This window comes from Protomyctophum bolini (genome assembly GCF_963924005.1).
Source record: "Protomyctophum bolini genome assembly, chromosome: 22".
Taxonomy (NCBI): Eukaryota; Metazoa; Chordata; class Actinopteri; order Myctophiformes; family Myctophidae; genus Protomyctophum; species Protomyctophum bolini.
Window position 1 is genome coordinate 18,628,964 of NC_137883.1, and position 22,858 is coordinate 18,651,821.

General features: G+C 42.1%; 2 protein-coding genes across 3 annotated transcripts in view; both read right to left on the bottom strand.

Annotated features, from left to right (window-relative positions):
* uhrf2 (ubiquitin like with PHD and ring finger domains 2) overlaps positions 1-10,972 on the bottom strand; it is a 44,883-nt gene extending 33,911 nt beyond the window's left edge. For both annotated transcript variants that reach the window (XM_080755463.1, XM_080755462.1), the window contains exons 1-2: positions 10,664-10,972; positions 1,533-1,952 (exon numbers count right to left, since the gene is read on the bottom strand). In XM_080755463.1, coding sequence (XP_080611589.1) covers positions 1,533-1,952; positions 10,664-10,816 — 573 coding nt within the window. In that variant the 5' untranslated portion in view covers positions 10,817-10,972. The remainder of the gene's footprint in view (positions 1-1,532; positions 1,953-10,663) is intronic.
* Positions 10,973-11,769: 797 nt separating this feature from the next.
* Positions 11,770-22,858, bottom strand: part of ric1 (RIC1 homolog, RAB6A GEF complex partner 1) — a 56,032-nt gene continuing 44,943 nt past the window's right edge. Inside the window, exons 19-27 of the mRNA XM_080756436.1 lie at positions 21,350-21,760; positions 20,725-21,036; positions 20,096-20,254; positions 18,328-18,458; positions 17,533-17,813; positions 17,104-17,319; positions 16,748-16,925; positions 15,759-15,947; positions 11,770-15,044 (exon numbers count right to left, since the gene is read on the bottom strand). Of these exons, the coding sequence (XP_080612562.1) occupies positions 14,744-15,044; positions 15,759-15,947; positions 16,748-16,925; positions 17,104-17,319; positions 17,533-17,813; positions 18,328-18,458; positions 20,096-20,254; positions 20,725-21,036; positions 21,350-21,760 (2,178 nt within the window). The 3' untranslated portion in view covers positions 11,770-14,743. The remainder of the gene's footprint in view (positions 15,045-15,758; positions 15,948-16,747; positions 16,926-17,103; positions 17,320-17,532; positions 17,814-18,327; positions 18,459-20,095; positions 20,255-20,724; positions 21,037-21,349; positions 21,761-22,858) is intronic.

Sequence of the window (22,858 nt, forward strand, 5' to 3'; positions counted from 1 at the left end):
TGTGTTCAACATGGTTTTCCCCACATAAAAAGTACAAACGCCTTGAAAAAGGTTCTGGAACCACACCTACTTATTTAGGACTGAGGATTCTAAGAATGCCTTCTAATCTAAGAGTTTTCTGAAAAGAATAATGAATATTACGCACGCGGAGGTGACATCGCACAGCTGCTCTGATTTTTAGGAGGTACAGAGAAGCTGCCCAGCTCCGCAACATCCCAAAGCCTGTACCACTTGTGCAAGGACGCACTGTGATTGGTAAGTAGTCTTTGAGCAGCAGTTGGGACAAACGCTCACCCCAAAACATTTTTACTTGCGCAAGCAGAGCACGCAAGTACTGCGATCGGCTGGGTGAGTTTGTATGCATGTCTGTATGTACTGTCTGTATGTATGAATGTACGCATGTATGTCGGTGTCCTCAAACAGCCAATAAGGGACCACCATTCTTGGTGACGTAACTAAGGTACGTTTCAACGGGTCTAAAGGATTTAGAATAGCAGAAAGCTCTAGGACTCAGAGCAGCAGTCGTACCCAGACAGACAGCAGAGCTCTAGGACTCAGAGCAGCAGTCGTATCCAAACAGCAGCAGAGAGCTCTAGGACTCAGAGCAGCAGTCGTACCCAGACAGACAGCAGAGCTCTAGGACTCAGAGCAGCAGTCGTATCCAAACAGCAGCAGAGAGCTCTAGGACTCAGAGCAGCAGTTGTACCAGCAGTGGTGAGCGCACCTCATGGCACGCTCTAGTGTGCAAGGCGCAAGTTGGCATCTCGACAGAGTGCATTTCTAGTTTACGATTCTGTGCCTATCGGGACGCAACTCGAATGGCGCGGAGTCTGCTCAATCGAACTTCGCAAAGTTCGGCACCGCAACTCGCTTTAGCTCGCTCTGTGGTGTCTCACATGGCTCCGACGCGGTCAAATTCTATACTTTATCGGTGCAAAACATAGCCTGCAGTTGTTGTAGGCGAAAGGCACAAGCAGTTTAGGCTTTAGAATGTCGCCCCAGCTCCACTGGACAAATGTGATAAGGGAACTATGGTGACAAGTTCTGCACATAACAATGTGTATAGTGTACAAATTTCCGGACTATAAAGCGCACCTGAATATAAGCCGCACCAGCTAAATTTAGGGAAAAAAACAAATGTGTACATATACAAGCCGCACTGGACTATAAGCCGCAGGTGGCCATAGAGATAGATTTAGAAGGTCCCCTAGTGGCCGTTAGCTGTGAAAATCCATAGATTAGCCGCACCGTTGTATAGGCTGCAGGGTTCAAAGCATGGGAAAAAAGTAGCGGCTTATAGTCCGGAAATTACGGTAAGTCATTCTTCTCAGAGGAGTTAACCGCTTTGTAGTCTCAGTAGAAAAAACTAAAAGAGAATATAAACAGTCTTAAATATAAGACACCAGCTGGGAAATAATCCAGTATCTGGGATTTCTGGCACTATGGAAGTTTTCTTTTTTTTTAACAAATTAGGGCTATTCCAAAATGGTTCCACAAATGTTACACTATAGTATGCATGCACCCATTCTCACCTTGTAAATCCCTATGCCAGGATCAGTCAATGTTGTCGTCTTGCCGGATGTGGATGGCTGGGTGTCTTGTGCTGGGCTGGAGGACTTGGACACAATATTGTTACTGTTGCAGTTTTTGGAAGCACTGGGGTCTGGCTCCACTGTGTTACTGGTGGTGACGCTGCTGCTGCTCTGGCTGTTGATGGTAGCAATGTTGTTTGTGTTTGTAGAACTAGCCATGACCACAGCGGACACCACCACCGGTGCGGGTTGGTTCTGTCCCGCAATCCCAAAGCCAGGGGGAGGAGCTGAAATACAGGCCACACCCCTAGTGTCTTTGGAGGCGGGGCCGTCAGGAGGGTCGGACTGGGAGCGAATCAGCAGCTGGACGATGTCATTGAGGCCCACACTGTAGTCAAAAAGTGTCTGGCCATCTTCCATCTAGAACAAAAGACACAGACATGAATGAGCATCAATGCACTGATGCACAGACACGCAAACATACAATTTCACGCGGGCGCTTGGACAAATGCAATGATAACGTACACATACACAATATTCTTTGCCGATTTCCTAATTTCCTTCCGAACGTATATCTGTGTGGTCAAATGAACACCACTGGGTTGCCGAGTGCCCTTGGACGAATGCTTGTCAAGGACGAACAAAGAACACATTAGAGAGAGACATTATTCCACTGTGCTGCTGATCGCTGTGAAAGAAAACAGCAATAACTGATAGCACTGAATGTTGAATTAAAGACGATAAGACTGAAACTTCAAAGTGATTATGCCTAGGCCATAAACTGTTCAAAATGACAAAACCTGACTGTTAGGCCATAATTTCATCCTATTAATAAATCGCATTGCAACCTCTTATATTCCAAATCCATAGGAAAAAACGGACATGTCTGCAGCATACAAATAAGGGCAATGAGTCAAAAACGGTCTCAAGCAAACAGAACCACAACGGTGGATGGAATTCAATCCTGGCTTTACCTCCACTCCCCATCCACTGCAATTTTCAATCAAATAAATAAATAAAATGAATAAAATGTGATAGAAAAGGAGATGGTGCATGTGTGTGTGTGTGTGTGTGTGTGTGTGTGTGTGGGGGGGGGGGGGGGGGGGGGGTGGGTGACCAGGTTGCTATGACAACCAACGAAGAGAAACCCCCCACCCCTCTTATTCTCCAAGGCTTGATTTATACTTGGTTGCACGCCGAAAATAGCCGATCTACAAGCTCACAACGCGTTGCAACTCAACGCGTTGGGAGCTTGTAGATCGCCATTGCGTGACACCGGTGTGCAACTAAGTATAACAGCGCTTTAACACCCTTTCCCACCCCAAGGAACCCGAAGGCGGCATATACACGCCATCTCTGTCTTCGCAGCCCTCACTCAAATTACTATACTATATAATATATATATATAATATCCTCCTCAAAAATAGAAAAACCTTCATCACAAATGTCCATTAGTAACCTATTTTATTATAATTTTAATTTCTATTTAACATTTACTGAAAGCAGGCGGCTAGGCTACTGCTGTGAAAACCGAGATTATGGTAGACACGGCAGCAGCACATTACAGGCGCTATTCACTTTAGACCTCAACTCCACAACCCCATTGTGTTGCAGAGACAAGAATGGCAGCCGTTCCCTCACCGCGCTTCTACTACAATATAAGGAAGACGGCAAAGAGTGGTACAATCTACATGTACCACTCTTTGCCTTCTTCCTTATATTGTAGTTGTAGATACTAGATGCATAGCGGTAGAGTGCTACGGAGGGAGTGCAATTTCTCCATCCCTCTCCATTTTTAATAGTCTCGTGAAATTGCAGTTGCACGAAAACAGCCATGCAGTGGTTGCTATAGTCACCTGCATGTCTGTCTGTCTGTTTGTGCGCCTGTCTGACTGACTAAACGACTGAGTGTTTGGCCATCTGCCCGACTGTGCACAGTGTGCAGTATAAAAATCCATCTCATGCATTGTCGCGCTGTCGTCGGGATTCTGTGCAGCTGCATTAGGGACCAAAGCAAACAGGCATACAGACAAACCAATAGTACTATGAATCCTGAACAGAGAAAAATATAGTTGGTGGGCACTGCAGTGAACAAGCTCTCCATTAAGTGCTTTGAAATTAGACAAAGAGATATAGACACACACAAATGAAAAAGGAAATCTGTCACCCAAGTGCCCGAAACAACATATTTCAAGCCTTGAATGAAAACCCATACACCATATCCGAGTTCTCCCACCAGTCTTTGCCAACCCAGTTACGATCAGTACATGCCTGGGTCGAAATAAGCACAAATCTCATCACTGCCATGTTTTACTGCTTCGTAGTGGGTAGGAAGAAGCTGCATGATATTCAACAACCGGCCAAACAGGTAACGTTATACTTGTGTTAAATGCTTTTTCACATTAATGTTATACATTAATGTGTTAAATGCTTTTTCACATCTTGTGTAGAGACATTGGACATGTCTGTGTGGACAGTATTATAGCACAATTACGGTGAAAATCTTAAATCAATGTGGGCTTTCAAGGCATTCAACTGGAATAAAAATCATCATTACAAATATTTGTACTAATTAGAAAACTACTCTGCAGCCCATTAGATTTCTCATCTAGGAATAACCAATTGCTAGAATATCACTGAACAGACCAACTTTGAAAGACAATTTCTAACTCCAATTTACTGTATAACATTTGGGGATGGGGGCTAGTATAAAGAAACAAGAATGACTCAAGTCATAACTGCCAGAACACATTTAAACTAGAACTAGTGCCCCTTGGGGCACAGGTCTCCACCAGGATAGGAGCGTTTATTGAAAAATGTCAAGTGGCATTTCTTCCTCAGCCTAGTGGGAATATGCGTGCAGTTTCACCGCAATCGAACGCTGCGTTCATGATTTGCGGCATTTTGTACAAAACGGGCCACTCACAAAACTTTGGAAGTCAATCTTAGCCAATAAGGATGTTATATGAGAAAGCAAACAGACCCGTCTTGATCACATGACTATAGAGATCGTGTGTGTGTGTGAACTGATTTGCGTGAAATTTGGATAAATCAGAAGGAGTAATATCAAAAAAAATGTTTTACATAAGTCGACCTCCTGGTGGCGCAATAAAGAGAAGATGTGAAAAATACAGGGCAAAGGTTTTTCCTTAGCCTCTAGAGAGAGTGCATACAACGTTTTACACAGATTGCAGTTATAGGTACAAACACGAATAGTCCAGTTATAGCACCAGTTATATGTCCTAGTGGGAATGTGCATGCAAAATTTCACAGAAAGCACACAATGGATTCATGATTTGTGGCATTTTGTTCAAAACGGAGCAGTGAGGGGCGCTCTTATCATCATACATCAACTCATTCCGGCCAATCACATGTCCAGCTTTAAAATTAATGTTTGTGTTTATACAAACACTCAAAACTGACAGAGTAAAAGCGGCCATGTCTTTCCGGCACCCCAGAGCTTCTATTTTGAAGGAATCCCGGCACTGATTGTGTTAAGGGATGAGCTTGGGAATAATGATTATTGAGGGGCGCTAGGCCCTCCTATAAACAGCTGGTGTAGATTCTGTCATAACACAAACATTAAATGTCATTGACAATGAATGGAGAATCTACATCATATGTGTCGGCTGTCGGTATGTCGGTGGAAACCCTTGGCCAAAAAGGGACCACCATTCTTGGTGACGTAACTAAGTTACTAATGTTTCAAGGTTGGTATAAGGTCAATAATTAGAGCGCCCCTCACTTCACACAGGTGTGATTTTTATTAGGCGGTCCACGAAGCATATCGTGGGGGAGGGGAGGGGGGGATCTGTGTATTCCTCGGACTTACAGACGTCACACACACACAGTGCCCGGTCGTTGCCATAGAGTTATGTTATTTGTACTGGCTGGCTCATGTGGTCTGACACACACAACCCGTCAGTGAGTGGACGTCACACAAGCACCCACCCACCCACACACCCCCCCTCCCCCCCCCCAGTGTCAATGTACAAGATGAGGGCCCAGGTAGGGCCGGGCCTTAATTTTCGGGCCTGTTGAGAACTCTAGTTTTCACCGGCTGCAAGGCGCGGCTGCACAAATAACTTTGCATGTTTTAACGCAACACAACGGACATTGGACGCTACAGTTTGATAAAGTGAAAAAGGGCCTCGTATAAGACCTCCACACAATGTAATGGTCATTGGTCAATGCCTGTGTGGAAATCCAGAACCATTGGTGCAGTCAGTGAATAGCAGCGGCAGTGTTTTGTACAGACATTCAGACATTCCCTTAATTATATGTTAGATAATCTTGACAGGACAGAGGAAATTCCAGGGGACGCACAGGCAGCTAATATTTTGGATGTGTATTGTGTAATAGAACATTTATATTAAGATCTTATATCTATGTTGATCCTCTCTGCGACTTCTGAGGAAATCAATCAAAACTGTAACTGATCAATGGAATTACGCTGCTGTGCAATGATATGCATACATGCACACACCATCCCTCTACACAGGCAGCAAGACACACCTATCATTTCTGTTTTTAGTTAGCGTCAGGGTAGGACTACTTCAGAAACAATAATTTCATTCACTGTGTCACTCAAATACCCAATAGCCAACAATAGCCAACAGAGTTCAGATGCAGACCGCAGAAAGGGGTGAACACTTTAGGGGCAGATTCTATAGGGTGGACGGAGGTGGATGTCTGAGGTGCATGAGGTGACGCAGTTTTCCATGTGAGATATTTTGACAGTGTGAGAAATTGTATGAGGTGTGTGTGTGTGTGTGTGTGTGTGTGTGTGTGAAGAGCGTCATTTGCATGACTTTCACGTTGATTGTGTGAGGGTTGGCAGTTCTGACAAAGCTGTGAATAGACAATGACATGTGAGCGAGAATGGTATGGTCTTTTAGCCTCTTTAAACTCTCTGTACTTCATTGACTGGAGTCACTCAAGGCTCTATACTAGGCCCCCCTCCTGTTTTTTGCACTACACACTAAAATCAAAAAATAGCCATCTAAAAGTTCACATGTTGCAATTAGGGATGTTAATAGTTAAATTGACTAATTTCTTAATGGCGATTAATCGATTAACAGTTAATAATTCATCATAATTCATCTAAAAGTCTGTGGTTCTATCATTGGGTGGTTTTCTGTGAATGTAAAGCTGTCTTCGCACGCGTGGCCGAGGAACGCACATACAAATATGCCATATTTGATTAAGGAATATAATATGCCTTTTGTATTATTTATGTGTATCAGCAAAATGTAGATTTAGACATTGAGGAAATTAAGATTCTCAGATTATATATTTTTTTACAATAACGCTGCTTATCAACTAACCGGTTAATCGATCGATAAGCTTATGAAAATGTATCCATTGATGTATTAATCGATAATTCCCAATCCCTAGTTGCAATGTGAGCTTGTAGACTTGTTATTTTCACAGAATGTTCACCCAGCCCATAATAGGGACACTAAGGTTAAAGACCTCATGACACGGCCAGAAATGATCTTATTTTCATTCTACATATCACGTGATTCCGGTAAAACAGTATAAGCTAGGCTAGGGCAGGACATTGATTGCAGTTTACTGTAGCCAATGGGAGAAAAAGGTTATCAGTGACTGTCAACCTGTGTCTGCTATCGAGGTGAACAAACACCATGACAGCAAATGTAGTGCATTTTAAAAACAAAGATTTAAACTAGCAGCTGCAGATGTAAAATGTATATTAAACAACTGCATGACTTATTTAATCATGTCATATAGAAATGAATAGCCGAAACAAACAAATTGTTACTCCTTTCTGATATTTACTAGAGTACACATTGGATCCAGGTGCAGGACAAAGTAGTAACTGCAAATAGGGCAAATAAACACACACTGAAAAATAAGCTCAGATTAAGTCATAGACCTATGCTATGATGTGTGCTATGATGAAGAAAACGTAGTGAACTGGCCTAAATACTGGAGCTTGCAGATATTTGTTCTAATAAATATTATCACATCATTCATGACAACAATCCATCTATAATTAAATGTGTTTAAGCAAGGCCTGGACGGTTGGCGTTTATTCTGCATCTACAGAAGCTTCCCAGGCATTGGGACGCAACTACAGTACTACAGTAGCATAGGAAAATAGCCCATCTAAAAGACATAATATACTGTAGGTTGCTCCATTCTGAACTCAAGTACATGTCTGACAACCACCTAATTTAATGAGCCTGTAACTGCCTAATCGACAGGGGCCTCGATTTAAAAGTAGACAATTAAAAACCAGGAAGTGTGCTCAACGCTGACTGAGTAGAATGGCACATGTTGTACAGCAGTTTAAGCATGTTTGTATGTTTTGCATGAGATGGTGATTTCTAACAGAAAACCAATGGGTAGGACACATATGGGTAAGAGTAAGACCATCAAAATAAAGAATAAAGTCAACACGTGTGTAGTGTGCCTGTGCCAGTTCCGTTTCAGACCCAAGTGCATTCAGAACTATGAAATACTAATAGTCGGACTGCATGCGCAGTGAGCTGGAGGGGAAAATAAGACGCCATTTTGAAAGGGAATCATATAGTGAGTTCTGCTTTTTTTTTTAAACTATATCCTACATGGCGGTAAGGCCACCAGTCCAGTATGCTTAAGAAGAGTGCTAGCTAGTGCATGCAGTGTGTCAATGGTTCAGTTCATGCATTACTTAACACATGGAAATCCCCCCCAATCCACCCTGTTTACGGTACTTATTTTCCTGCAAGATGGAGGATTTACAAACTCAGCATTGGAAGCAATGTGAAGCCACTTATTGGCATGTGGTGTTCATGATATAATGTGAAGCATTACAGCCATTGTATCAGCTCAGTTTCTGTATGCGTGCAAGTCTGGGACAAACTTGTTTTTTTTACTTTAACAAAGTAATTTTGCATTTTTGAAGTTACATATATATATATGTAAGAGCTTTGGGATGATGGAATCAGTGAGGATACCCAATACTGTTCTCACCAAGTAGGGATGGGAATGATCCATTAAGTCATTAATTCATAATTGATACGTTTTGATCAGATAACTTTATCGGTCAATTAACCGGTTAGTTGATAAGCGTAATTTTTTACATTTGCTGATATACAGAAAGAATACAATTCCTAAATACTTGACCATTTGCTATGATCTTTGTACGAGGAAAAAAAATGAAATGAAAAGTGCAATGTCTTGTCTGTCAGCACTTGTCTTCATCCCCTGAGCAAGCAGCAAGGCCCCATTAGCTAAAATGGTAAAACAATTGAGCAGGAAACAGGTTCAAATCCAGGGGAGAAGGGGAAAGTTGCATAGTGCAGCTTGCCTTTAAGCTTTAAAAATGCCAAAAGCATTTCTGCATCCTTATCTATTACAGAACTAAATTATTAAAATCTGTAATTTCACCATATTTTTTAGGCTTTAACAGAATTCCTAAGAGATTTTCCTAGAAAGCATGCAAGTTATTTTCTGTGTTTCCCCACAGTATTTTGATCTTAAGTTTCAACTGAACAGTGCACAACAGCAGAAAATGGTACATTACATGCCTAATGCAGAATTACATGCTTAAGTATCGTTTAATTACACAACAGGAAGCCAAGATTAGGCAATTAATAAAGGGTGGATCGTAGAGTAGCTGAAGGAATTCCTCAGTCAATAATACTAATTTTAGGACAAGAACAATGTGATTTAGTATGTGAGAGCAACAGAGACAATGTAAGCTCAGCTACTGTATTTACTTCCTTGGTTGAGTCATGGCTTACCAATATTCAATTTAAATTCTCACACATTATCGCTGAATTTACCCTAGGTTACTTCCTACAATAGGCATCTACTTATTAGTGAGATTAATATTTAATAACAGTTAAGATGAGGTTTTGCCTGACACACACACACACGACTTGTCTAACAGTCAGCAGACTCTCTGTATCTCTAGCAGACAGTACACAAGAGGGATTTTAAACCACCGTCTCTGAAAAACTGATGGCATTTAGTGACATTAAATGTGGGTGTAAGGTAATATCTATTCATTGGAATATGAATTATGACATTCCAAATACCGGTAGATAATAAAATAATTAACTGCCAACTAAATGGCACAAGTGGTCCAATTACAAAATCTTAACTGCAGGGTAGGTCTCAAGACTCATGTCGGATCATTTAGATCAGATTATCAAGACTTGGGCACATAGCGCGCGCCTGCGTGTGTGTCACATACAGACATATTGGTCCGTGTAGAATACAAATAGACTTGTCATAATGGAAACGATATCATAGAAATGGTAAAAGATAAGTAGGCCTACAAAATGACACCAATCTAAACAAGCCTTCTTGGATAAAGCTTTCCAGCAGAGCCTTGTATTATACAACTGCACTTCCATGTGCTTGTCCAATATCTGTTAATAACGATGTGTGTGTGTGTGTGTGTGTGTGTGTGTGTGTGTGTGTGTGTGTGTGTGTGTGGTGGGGAGGGGGGGCAGGCAGCAGCACGCTGGTGTAAACATAACTGCACTTGCTTTGATGGCAGGGCACGTGGATCTACGCATTCCCTGCTACTTGTCTTCATGTATCATCCAATCCAATGATCCACACAGAAGGTCAGTGGCAGAGAGGGCCTATATATTCAAGAGCCGCGGTGACTTGAGACCGTGAGACACAAACATCGCCCTGTAGGCAACACTAGCAATAATGTTGGGCCAATAATTCAATATTAGTATGACAAAACACAGAGCAATGCCCGTCTGATTGCGTTCAATTGTATGGGTTATTATTATTATGCACTGTACGTTATATTGTTTTGACATAGAGGGCGATGTTCTGTTCTTGATAATGTAAACAAACATGTCCATGGCCGTGACACATTGTTGCATGGTCTAGACTCTAGGTCTAGTTACCTGCAACAACGTAGGCCTAATATAAACTAAGTTATAAGTGACAGACATGACATTATTATTTAGTGGGTTCGCTGGCACGCGGTGTCCCCCAGCAGCTCTTGCGCAAGAACTATTGGCGAATTCCTATCAAAACAGGAAGCTTGTGTCGGGAACGATGAGACCACTGGCACTTTGGCACCAAATCCTGCAAAGCCGTAATAACTCCGAATATTGCATCGACATACGGACTAGAAATGCATTTTTTACCTGCTTCCCTCGATAGAACAGCCGCTGTTGCTCTGGGTTCACGTTGAAAATGGCTTGTATTTTCAAACGTAGAGTCTCAATTTTAGTCAATCTAGAAAGATCCTCAATGGTCCGCGTCTCCTTCCCGTCTATGGTACGAATTTGAATCCACATCGTTAGTTACGCCCGCCCTTGTAACGCTCGAAATAAATAAGCGATTTCGTTTTTTTTCTTTCTTTCTAAATGAATAAGATGAGTTTCTGGGTAAAGGGCAAAATGATGAGATTGTGTTCAGTGCTCCATTGCGTTTGGTTTCTTTCCTCTGCAGGGGTAGAAGGCTCTCTCTCTCACATGGGGTCACGGCGCCAAGCAAATCTCGCGAAACAACATTTAAGTATAATTTGCAATTAAAGGGCCAGCGCACATGTTTTTGTAACGCTTTCCAAATCTATGCATCTAGATCTAGTTACCTGCGTAGGCATACATACATTTGTGATTTTCAACCATTTTCTATGTCAAGGACCGTCCTTGACATTCATTATTTAGATCTCAGGAAATAGTATAACATTGGGGCCCAATGTTATACTATTTCCTGAGATCCTGTAAAAACAAAAACCTGTCAATTCAACTGCGAGTTTACAAATGGTAGAGGTGGTTAGTTGTACACTCGAATGTACAGAACACAGTAAGGTCCATTTGTTTCCTAAATAGCAATAAATACTAGGTATAGCCTGACTAGTGCTAGTGAGTGACCCCTGGGGTCCCGTGACCAGCGGCGACCCCATGTTGAGAACCAGTGCCCATGTTGAATAGAACTCAGTGGTACCCGACCTGTGCGTCTGTCGAGCTTTGAGTCGGTCTCTAGTGACATCTAGTGAATAGAATGAGAGTTAAGTAATCAACGAATTGATTTATTTTTTACATTTTAGCTCAAACGTCACTTAGGATTTTCTTAAATTAACACCATAAACACAGGAACTTATGTAATTCAATTCTTAAGAATTAGAAGAAAGAAAATTATTTAAGTTAGTTTAAATTTCAAGTTTGATGAATAGAATCTGTTCAATAAAACAAATCAAGTAAGCCAATAGCCTTTACTGTTTTTAAAAATAATTTATTGTTCTTCATGTACAGGAAAATGAAATAGAAAACCAAACATGAGTAGAAAAGGCAACTGTACAAGAAAGTATCTTTACACTGCATTGAGGATGTCTGCCATTCCTGACACTGGAATAAATATTTATTCCGAGTCAGAAAATAGGCAATACTTTTAAACTGTACAATACGTATAGGAGGAAGGGAGCATTCTCCACCTCAGATACTTGAGGCCTCATAGCGTTTGTGAGACCAGAGTCCTAGTTTGACTTTGGCCAAGAGAGAGACGTGCCTAACAAACTGCTCCTCACCCACGCAGAAGCGAAATAAAAACAAAAATAAATCTGTTATAATCATTTCCGTAGGAAATTGTGTCGCGACTCGCGTATAATGTCTGTACTGGCTTTGAGGATCAAATGGTTATGTTTTCGTTAGTGGGGAGCTTGAGGAGATTATGTTGTACCTCTGCATACAGGGATCTGTCCAAACCACCAGCTAAAACAGAAGGCCTCTGATCAAAAGTCTTTGGTTCTGTTTTAAGTAAAGTAAACCTCATAGCAGAGTAGTAGCCTAGTTCATTTGTAGGCTTGTTAAAAGTGAAGATTGTAAGCTGATGCCTACTTAAACTAGGGAGAAACTATAATAATCAACTAAACTTGGGAGAACTGTATGGTAACAGTACATTAGCAACAGCAATACTGTGCTGTATAGTCATTTTAACCTGTCCTAACTAGTGAATATTGTTTTAAAAGTGCAGCCTAACTATAGCATAAGTTTAATATAAGTAGGAATCAAAAATAAAACCAAAACAGCAGTTAACACACCCTAACCATCTGCCATGCCCCAACAAGCGAGCAGTAATTCTGTTGAAAATATGTTTTGGTCAATCATAAAAAAGTGACATGGAATACAGTTAGGGGAGAAAAACAAAACAAAAAACAGAAAAAAAATAAAAAATAAAGCTGAGAGTAACATTTCAATGCATTGCACAATATAACACTGATGCACTTAATTGGAAAGCGTTGTTGTGCCTTTGACAGAGAGCCATTATAGATGATAACTGGAAGGGGAACGTTTGGAGTTTGGACTACTTTATCAGACAGCCAATAAAAACAAACTGGGGAAAAATAAAACATCAACATATATCAGTAATTATCACTCAACTATAATAGCAATAAATAATAGTAATATGAAGACAATTATGATAATTCTCAACTCCATGTGAGTATAGCCACCAACACAAATAGCTGACAAACTCAATACATATGTGGCATACAAAGTCAAATTCTAAACACACAGACAAACAAGACTTATGTGATTCAATGTTTTGATATGTATGGTACTGTAGCCTGCAAGTGGTAATGTAAAAACGCAAGATGCAAGTCTTTATCTCATTCAAGGTCATTGTGTAGGAACTAGTCCATGCACAATAGCCGTGCAATTACTGCCAAGGCAATAATAAGATATACTGAAATGTGGCATTTTTAACACTACTTTCAAGTGTGCATACAGTCAAATTCTCTATGCAATGGACTGAATGGAGTCATAATATTTAACATTGAATAATATAACTTTAATAATACCATACAATTTAATCGCAGCCAATAGTGTATCTGGGTTAGAAACCATTGAGATGTCAAAAATAAAATTGTATGTGTGTGAATGTTAAAGTTTATTAGAAGTCTTATCAAAATATTTGGTCAACTTAGAGGGTGGTTTTCAAAACCTTCGATAGTACTTCTTTGACGGGCCAAACCCATGTGCATAATATGCTCATGTGAGTTCAGCAGATATATTCTTAACACACAGTCAGTTTGGTTGAGGCTTTTTATACCCTCGGCAGGTACACACACATAAGCAGAGGTACTTCTTAGTGGTCAGAAACTTGCCTATAGACTGTCTTAATGCTCTGTGTCCTAGTGATATTTTCTGTAAAGCGCTTTGAATTGCCTTGTTGAAATGTGCTATACAAATAAACTTGGCTTGCTTATACTTTTAATAGATTTCCAAAGGAAACTTTCTCCAACACTTATGGCCATCCTCTCTCAGTCTCACCATTACAGATATTTAATACCATTAGATACCATGTTTTAAGGAGACCTCAATATGAACAATATAATTAAAAATAGATATGTATGTGTATGTATATATATATATATATGTATATATATATACACACACACACACACACACACACACACACTGTACAGTATAATGCTAACTGGTACCCCCTTACATTATGACATTATATCACAAAATATTTAGAATTTATGAGGTATAAAAGCATGAGACAGCTCTTGCACTCAAACGTACACATACACACAGGCTCAGACACACTTCAGTGCATCCGCAAAAAGGTTGATGACTAGAACTTTGTTTGACCCTATGATTAGCGGTTTAGCATAGACTAGTGCCATGAGATCGACTCAAAAGTCTTGCTATTGAACCAATTCCTTCCTTACGCTGCTTTTCTACACCAGGGGGCACAATAGCGATTCATGCCTGAACTGCAATATTTATCTCAAGGTGTCCAGATACATCTGGACATACAAATGTATCAGATGTCTGTCTGTGTTGTTGTGCTAGTCTCCAAACGGACAAATTGCAGTCCACCACACAGGAACACACACGTGCACATCCAGGTGTTTTTGAAAAGTGACAACTGCTAAAAACAAATCAATGTCCTGGGTTGGCAGTCTGCCAGTTTGTTGTTGCTGATGGTGAATAAGTGGCCACAGTGGCTCTAGTCTACACAGAAGCCTACATGACGAGGGGTCTGAAGAGTGGATAATACTGATTAAAGTAAGAACCTGCATGAGAGCTACTGGATATGTATCATGCACATACAGACACAAAGGCATGTCTACGTAAGCACGCATGCATGCCTGCATGAGTGTGCGTGAACACACACACACACACACACACACACACACACACAAGTCCTCCACTGCTTGAACCCTCCTCCTCCCCCTCCCCCTCCAGTATCCAGAGTTCAGTAACAGGGTTTCAGGACAAGGTGCAATCATAGGCTCCCTCCTCCTCCCCCTGCTCCTCTGTCTCCTCTGGGGGGCAGTCCTCAGAGGGGGGTCTGGGGAAGCCGCCGGGGGGCTCATGGGAGGGCAGAGACAGGCCCATGGGAGTGTCCTCAGCCCGGGGTAAGGCAGGGCCCCCGAGACCCTCAGGGCCACCCAGTTTCGAAGTTTGACTGGTGGGTTGAAAGGCCTCAGGCTGAACCTGCTCAGCAGCCGCCTCCATCAGCTGCTGTAGTTGAGGCCGGATCAGGTTAAGGAATGGCTTGTAACCCAGGCTGGAGACACAAAGTGAACTGTAGTGTTAAGGCCTATTCATATTCTGGATTTTCGGTGACCACCACTCCGGTGGTGAGGTGACCACCGGAGCTGTAATAATGTGGAGCGGTGGTGAGTAAAAACAGAGAGAAGGGCTGGAGCGGTGGTTAGCTCTTCACCGTGGCTCCGTGACGTCATGTTGTAGTTGCGGTGGTCACCTCACCACCGATAAATCAGATTATGAATAACGCTTTACTGTGCCATGCCATTCTCTGTTAGCATCACTAATATTTTAGGTTTATTGTATTCAAAAAAGGACATAACATATTCAACACTTTCAGGAAAATACTCTATGCAGCATTCCACTTTATGTCTATACAATTAGGGCTATGAAAGCGATATTTCTTTGATGGATGAGCAATTTGCAAACTATGAAATAATGAATACACTTATGACTATTGCTGAAACACAATATCGATTGCCAGTTAGCAACTACAGGTATAATGGCACCATCAAAATTAGTGAAAAAACTCACCAACAAATGTAAAAACTTTCCCTAAATTGTATTACAATATGCCTTTATACAATTTCTAGACATGCATACCATCAAGTGTAAAAGTACAGAATATAAGAGACAGAGAGAAAAGATGGAGTATATACAGAATGAATATAAGACAAAGAGACACAAAATAGAAGGAGGAAATATAATGTACACTGTGTTTAACTAAACCTACCAGTCAGTGGAGGCCCATACATCAACAGCTGATAAGCCACTACGAATACTCTGAACAGTTTCTGGGGGAACTTCAGGGCTGTCCAAGAAGCCAATCACCTGCTTGATGATGCTAGCCTCTCGCAGTATGAGGCCAATCACCACACACCACTCCAGACAGCCTGCCTCCATGAAAACATGAAGCAGGTACCTAAGGGTATGAAGAAAAACAGTGAGCATCATTTATCAAATGTCTAGTCACTCACAACCCAAGTTATACACAGCTAACTTGCCCGGCCAGCTGGGAATTGAAACAGGCACTCAAATAGGTAATTTTGCACACATTTGGTATGTGCCATAACCATGTCCACAGATCACTTTTACTAAGACACGGTGGTGATAGATTTTGTCAATGAAATGCTCCTTGATTTCTTGAGCCTATATCCACAAAATAATCAACACATTTTTTTCCCCAAATCAAAAATGTGATCACACTCTTACAGAACTTCGGTAGACTTAAGTTACAACTGAGATGCTTTTAGGATCACTGACTATTTTACTAGTACGTAGTACGTTTACGTCATTTGAAGTAAGGAGAAGGCCCTTCTCCTTACTTTCCATTAGTATAATCCAAGGAATTAAATAGCAAGACAAGGTGGATGATAGGGTGGCAGTGGAAGCTCTAAAACCTTTATAAAGCTATACACAAAGCAGCAGCAACTCAAACTTTATTTATAAAGCACATTTACACAATGACCAGGGCAGGGGTCAACCAAAGTGCTGTACAAGGTCAAACACAGGAAGATAGATTAGCAGCAATATAGTAGAGCAGCTGAATGAGCAGTGGGGCAGGTTTAAACAACCCGCTCAAACAGAAGGTCTGCATGTGACTGATCACCCGATCAGGTGTTAGTGCTGATTTGAGTTGTCTGCCTGAAATAGCTCCGTAGTCTTCACATCATTTAATCACTGATTAACCCGACAAGTGAAGCTTGCTGTTGGTTTTCTCACCTGAGCTGCACCTGGGACTTGTGCGGACCCTTGTTGGCCAGCTCCATGGAGATGTGCTCCAGCTCGGCCTGGCTGAGGCTCAGAGTAGAGGTGTTTTCATCCACCATGGTCCAATCACCGTCCACGACTGAACTGGTCTCTGTCAGGTCTGTAGCCGAGCCAATGCTGTACTCCTCCACTGCAAGGAGAGCAGGGGCATCAAATGGTGGATTAGTAAAACATTTTTTTTTAAAGGAGCGTTTTGCTTACCATATATCGGCCAATATTTGACTTTGTTTGACGAAATCGGTATTGGCAATTATGTAGCTGATGTGTCCCGGTTTCTAACCACTTTCAACCTGCCATTCCTATGTTACCTTTGTTGGTGAGTGGAGAGAGGAAGGCATCTTGTGTCTGTGGTGCATGATGGTGATGAGAGTGAGCAGAGGAAGCAGCGTCTGTGTCTTTAGGCCTGGAGCTCAGGCCATCTAGCCAGGTGTGGCTCCTGGGGGGCTCCTGGGGAGGAGCGGTGTCCATGTCGCTGTTCAACAGGCTGTCAGCTGACTGGGACTTCAGCAGCCGTGTACTCAATACTGAGGAAGGACAGCAAGAAGACATACGGGTATATGTCACTATAGAACGATGCAGGAAGCAATTAACAATTAAAAAAACATTAGCGTCGATATGAAGACACTCCCAAATCCTCAGTTTGCAACTGGTTTCCCACAGACTCCTGTTTCCCCACGCACAACAGTTTTAAATGGTGCTATATGAAATAGTTTATTATTTTTATTATCCAATCTTACATGTACGACATCGACCATTCCTCAGAGGTGAGCTCAGGCTGCCAGCAGGGATGACAGGGAAGGGCCACAGGAAGTCCTTGTGCAGCATTTTCAACGCCATGACAAAGTCCTCAATGCGGGCCACACGGTTCCTCTCGCGACACAGCCATCCGATCAGCTCGAAGCCCAGCTGTGCAGAGAAGCAGCCCAGGTCACGGAGGCGCACCTGCTCCAGGAGGTGGCGCGCATGACGCCATAGCATCAGGTCAATGTACATGTTCTCTGCACACTCCACCTCTCGACTACAGAGGAGAGAGAGAGAGAGAGAGAGAGAGAGAGAGAGAGAGAGAGAGAGAGAGAAATTAATAATATGTTAACGCAATAGGAGGATGTGCACATTCTTCAATCCAGGAAAGAATAATCAGATGGATAAACAAGTTGTTTGGACTTGGTGTAGGTCAGAGGTGACCTACAAAGTTGTCTTTGGAATAATTATGCAGGGAATGATATTTATTCTATAAACATTTCTAGAAATAGATCATTATTAATTATAGGGCTAGTTCTGTCATTATTTGAGCATAAAATGTTTAAAGGTATGTTTGGGGGCTTTTCTGTCTTCATTCGATTCGATTCGTACAGTGGAAAGACAGGGACCAGAGTGACATGCAGAAAAGGTGCACAAGGCCTGGGAATTGAACTCGGGGGACTAGCTGTTAAGAGCTATGTGGCACACACCTTAACTAAATAGTAAATAAGTAAATAAAAGTGGGATGGCATACAAAGTTAATGAAAGGGAAGTGTAGACAATACACATACCCTTTAGCAGAGGGTCCACTGGGCATACTGAAGGTCTTCTGCAGGATGCCAGATGCAATGGAGTCAGCTGACTGGGACAGGCTGATGCTGCGGTTTCTGAAGAACTCAAATCCTCCTGTTGAACTGGGTTCCTGGAAACAGAGACACCAAGCTCAACTATGTTCATGCAAAGGTCTATGGTGTTCAAGAGTACATAGTACATTGGGCTTTCATAGGCAAATCAATAACTGACCAATCAGAAATCAGAAGATCTATGACAAAAGCTTGTTTCTGTGACTGATCTGCAAGCTTTCTACATTGTCCAGATGGCTTATGTTGAATTGTAAATGAAAAGAATTGGAGCTATGCTTCACAACTGAATTGGTTTGATGTTAAATTAAAGGTTAATATAGGCTTTTTAAGAACTAGAGGGGTGCCTGTGGGGCCTCTACAGCAGTGTCAGTTGGGCACTGGCCTACTTGTAACGATGCAAGTTGGAAATTAATGCCCCACTCAGATATTATGTCTGTGTCCCTTTTATGCCCTTTAACCCTCTAAGACCCAGCGTTGCTTTATAGCAACAATTGTATTTTAATTAATTACTTTTTTTTTTTCTGTTCTTTTTTTACCTAAACATCATCAGTGATGTTCATTGCAATACAATTTCAATGCCATTGGTCATGATATTTGCATATAAACACCCCCCACAGAGGCTGAAATTCACACAAATAAAAACATTCTGGTCATTTTGTAACCTATGACTTTTGATCTTTAACCCCAATAAAAGTAAGTAAAATAATTGTAATATATGTTTTTTTTTAGAATGTCTAGAACATGTTTTATTCATTATTGTGAAAGATATCCCCCAAATGTAAATTATTAATTTATTATAATATATTTAATCAAACTTTATTTTTTTTAACATCTTTTTTAGTCTTAGTCCTAGTAGTACAAAGTACTGTAGTAAGGTTGAAATCATTTTTTTGCAAGTAGAAATTAATGCGGGTCTTAGAGGGTTAAAGTTCTTTGTCAGGCATGCCCAAATATGGAGTTTATGCAGACGTCAGAATGATGTCAGAGCAGGCCAGATCCAAATATGGACCCTGGGCAAGGGCCCCCTTTTACCTCGAAACGAAACTATCACTGTTTTTGCTCCGGCATCCAACCAGCCAGGTTTTAGATGTCTTTTTGGCTGTTGGCTTTTTTCAATTAATATTGGCTTCATAACTATTTATGATAAACTAACAAGAGATAGCCAAGTATCAAAAGCCATACGAACAGTTTCCACCCATTAACCAGTTAAACTAATTAACGGACAATGTCAGTAAATGTGCTTTGCATACATGGCTGCTGGGTCGCAAGACAAATGTCAGTGTGTATGTACTATGTAGTAGTGTACTGGTATATCATATCAGTGTTGTTGACACAGGCTGTAATACAGGCATTATCATATAATGTATATATGACTATGATTACACGCCATTGCTTCTGCACTGGCACTATCACTTATGTGCACATTTAAGTTTTATATCTGCTGCTAAAGGATGTCTCATACTTGCACAAGAGACTGATAATTAATTATTCTTAATTTCTAAATATTTTATGTATATTTGATATACAGGTTGGTGCCTTGCCTGCGCCATCGGTGTGTGAGAATGGGTGAATGTGAAATACATTATGAAGCGCTTTTCCACTTTTCCATGAGCTCAATGGTTGATATTCACAAAGTTCAATAAACAAGTAGAAAGAAAAGAAAAAAGCTGCATTTTTTAGAAAACCTGAAGGTCACCTGAGTGGTGGGCGTTGGGGGCGGAGTATCCATCTCTCCTGAGCCAATGGCCTTGAGGAATCGGATCATATGCCGACAGAGGTCCCACTTGCCCTGTTCCAGGGCTGTGTTGAAGAGCAGTGTGGCGTGTTGTCTGCTCACTGCTGGCACCTCCATATTCTACAAAGGCAGATCAAACAATGAGAACAAGGAGAACAAACAATAAACAATGGCAACCTGCTCCCATTCCGGATGCCTATTGATTAGCTATAGTGTAGATGTAGTTTCTATAGGGTGACACCTAGGGGGTGAGGTGTCAAGAAGAGCGCTTGTGTCTGAGTATCTGTGGCTTATGTTGCCAACCACTCTTTTTGTTTGTCTTTGTTTTATACTTTTTGCAATATTTAGCTGCATTGGAAACTCCTTGTATGATTATGGCAGAGTCATGGTGAGCGTAACGATGTGATATGCTGGCCCGTTGGCTGGCCATCCCTTATTATGCCAATTTAAATATAGGATATGATATGATTTAATATTTATGTTTATATCTCTGCTTGTTACCTTCATGTGGAGTGTTGTATACTGTCCAGTTTTAGGTGACAGTGTTGTGCTTACAGCTGCATTTACTTGCGTTTATTCCCAAACCTCACCTGCAGTATAATCAGATAGGAGGCAGCTGTATCCAGATCCTGAGCCATGAGACACTCCTCAAAAAGGTCCTTGGGGTTCCCCACAGCTGCAAACAGGTAGTTCCACAGTGCATACTCAGTCTTCCTCGCGCAATGCACAATGGTCTGGAGGAACAGTGGGAACTCGGTGATGAACTTGGCCACGGTGGGCAGCAGCGGGTCAGGAATGGGCTCCCGTGACGTGGCCTCCTCCTCCAGCACCACATGCACCATCAGCTCCATGACATGTGGGAAGTAGGGGAGTGAAGCACAGGACTGGGCCAGCAGCAATGCCTGTTGGGGGAGGGGGAGACACAATGATTCAGCATGTTGTTGTTTTTTTTTTAAGGTTTTTTGTGCCCTATCGAGCATTCGGGGATGTCGCAATGTTGTAGTACATGCATGAAAAATAAATACAACCAAAACACTTTTCTACATCACAGACGGCTCTAGATCTTGCTCCTCAATTTGTGTGCCTCAGTATGACATATGGCCCATTTGCATCCTAACTATTAATGATTTAGCTGGGGACCACCTGGAACCCCCAAAGACCCCTGGGGGTCCGTGGACTCCACATTGAGAACCACCGACGTAGCTGCCTAATTACCTGTTCACCCAGGTTGCGAACCAGGAGCTGCCTCAGGATGTGGTGGAGGTAGATCTGGGAGGTCCTCTCTACGGTGCAGTACGGGAATACAGCCTCCAGGGGTTCCGCCGCGCCCCCCTGCAGGCCATCATAAAGCACTGCCTCGTTGGTGGCCCCCAGGACCAGGGCGTCCTCGAACAGTACGGCTAACGGGTAGATGTTGATGTGAAAGGGCAGCATGATGCGTCTGGAGAGGAAGGAGTGGGGCTTGCGGTTGTCTCTGGGAAACAGCGGCAGCCAGACCTTCATGCCTGCTTCACCGCAGGACAGCCACAGGGCTTCTAGCAGGTGACGCTTCTTCCTGTTGGAGCGACAGGTAGTCCACACGTTCTCCACACACTGGGCCAGAACTACTGGGGGGCAGAACGGCAGCTGCATGACAGAAAGAGAGAGAGAAATGTCAATATGGAACAAGGGAGGGTCAAGTGGAACGTCCTGTCCCCTGCATGATCTTTTTATTTCCATCGACAACTCCCGGTTACTTATTCAATCCTGTAGGTTTGCACTAAAAACATACAGTACAAAGAATCCGACCCTTCCTCACCATAGAGTCTGCCAAGCTCCTGTCCCTTAGTCTCCACACCTGACCATTGCAACTCCATCTTTACTGCCTCCCAGAATGCACACTGAAGCCCCTTGAAATTATCCAGAATGTTGTGGCATGCCTGTGGTCACCAACTTACTTTTTACATCTCTCTGCCTTTTCGCTCTCTTTAACGACTTCTGGCCGCACCCAGTACAAGGCAATCGAGGTCATGGACCGCATAACCTTCAGGACATGATCAGGGATAGTGCTAACACAGACAGGAAGGCCGTTTGTTCCTTCCCTAAAACATCCTAGATTGTTTTCCCTCCAAGCTGTGGAATAAGCTCTTGCAGTCAGGACTACAGACAGAAAATGCACGTCTTCAGATTTCACCTCACTCCTTAGCACTCCTCTTTCCCTACTTTTATTTTGTAGATATATGTTGGTAACTTGTTTTGTTAATGTTTTGAGAGGCATTAGCCCCTCCTATGCACAGCTGTGTGTGTTTGTAGCACGGAATGTGACGATTTGATTGGCTGATGTATGATGATAAGAGCACCCCTCACTTCACGAGTGTGATTCTTTTTCCTTTTGCTTGACCACAAGTGCTAAGAATGTTATTTAGATAGCATGTTGTTTAGGCAGATGATCTAGGTTTGACGTTTTATATTACATTGTTTGAAGCACTACAGTGTGTTCCTTTGGCTCCAAAACTATGGAATGCACTTCCCATTGTAATCAGTACTGCAGAGACTCACTCCCAATCTTCTGCCGTAGTCTGAAACCCCACCTCTTCAGACTCCATCTTAGCCCGTAGCACTTGCCCTAGCTTTGACGAGCTTACAGGTGTATGCAAAGGCTCAACTTATGTAACTTGGATAGCATTTTATGTAGACATAGCACTCTATAGTGTATATGCATTGTTTCATTATATATATATATAT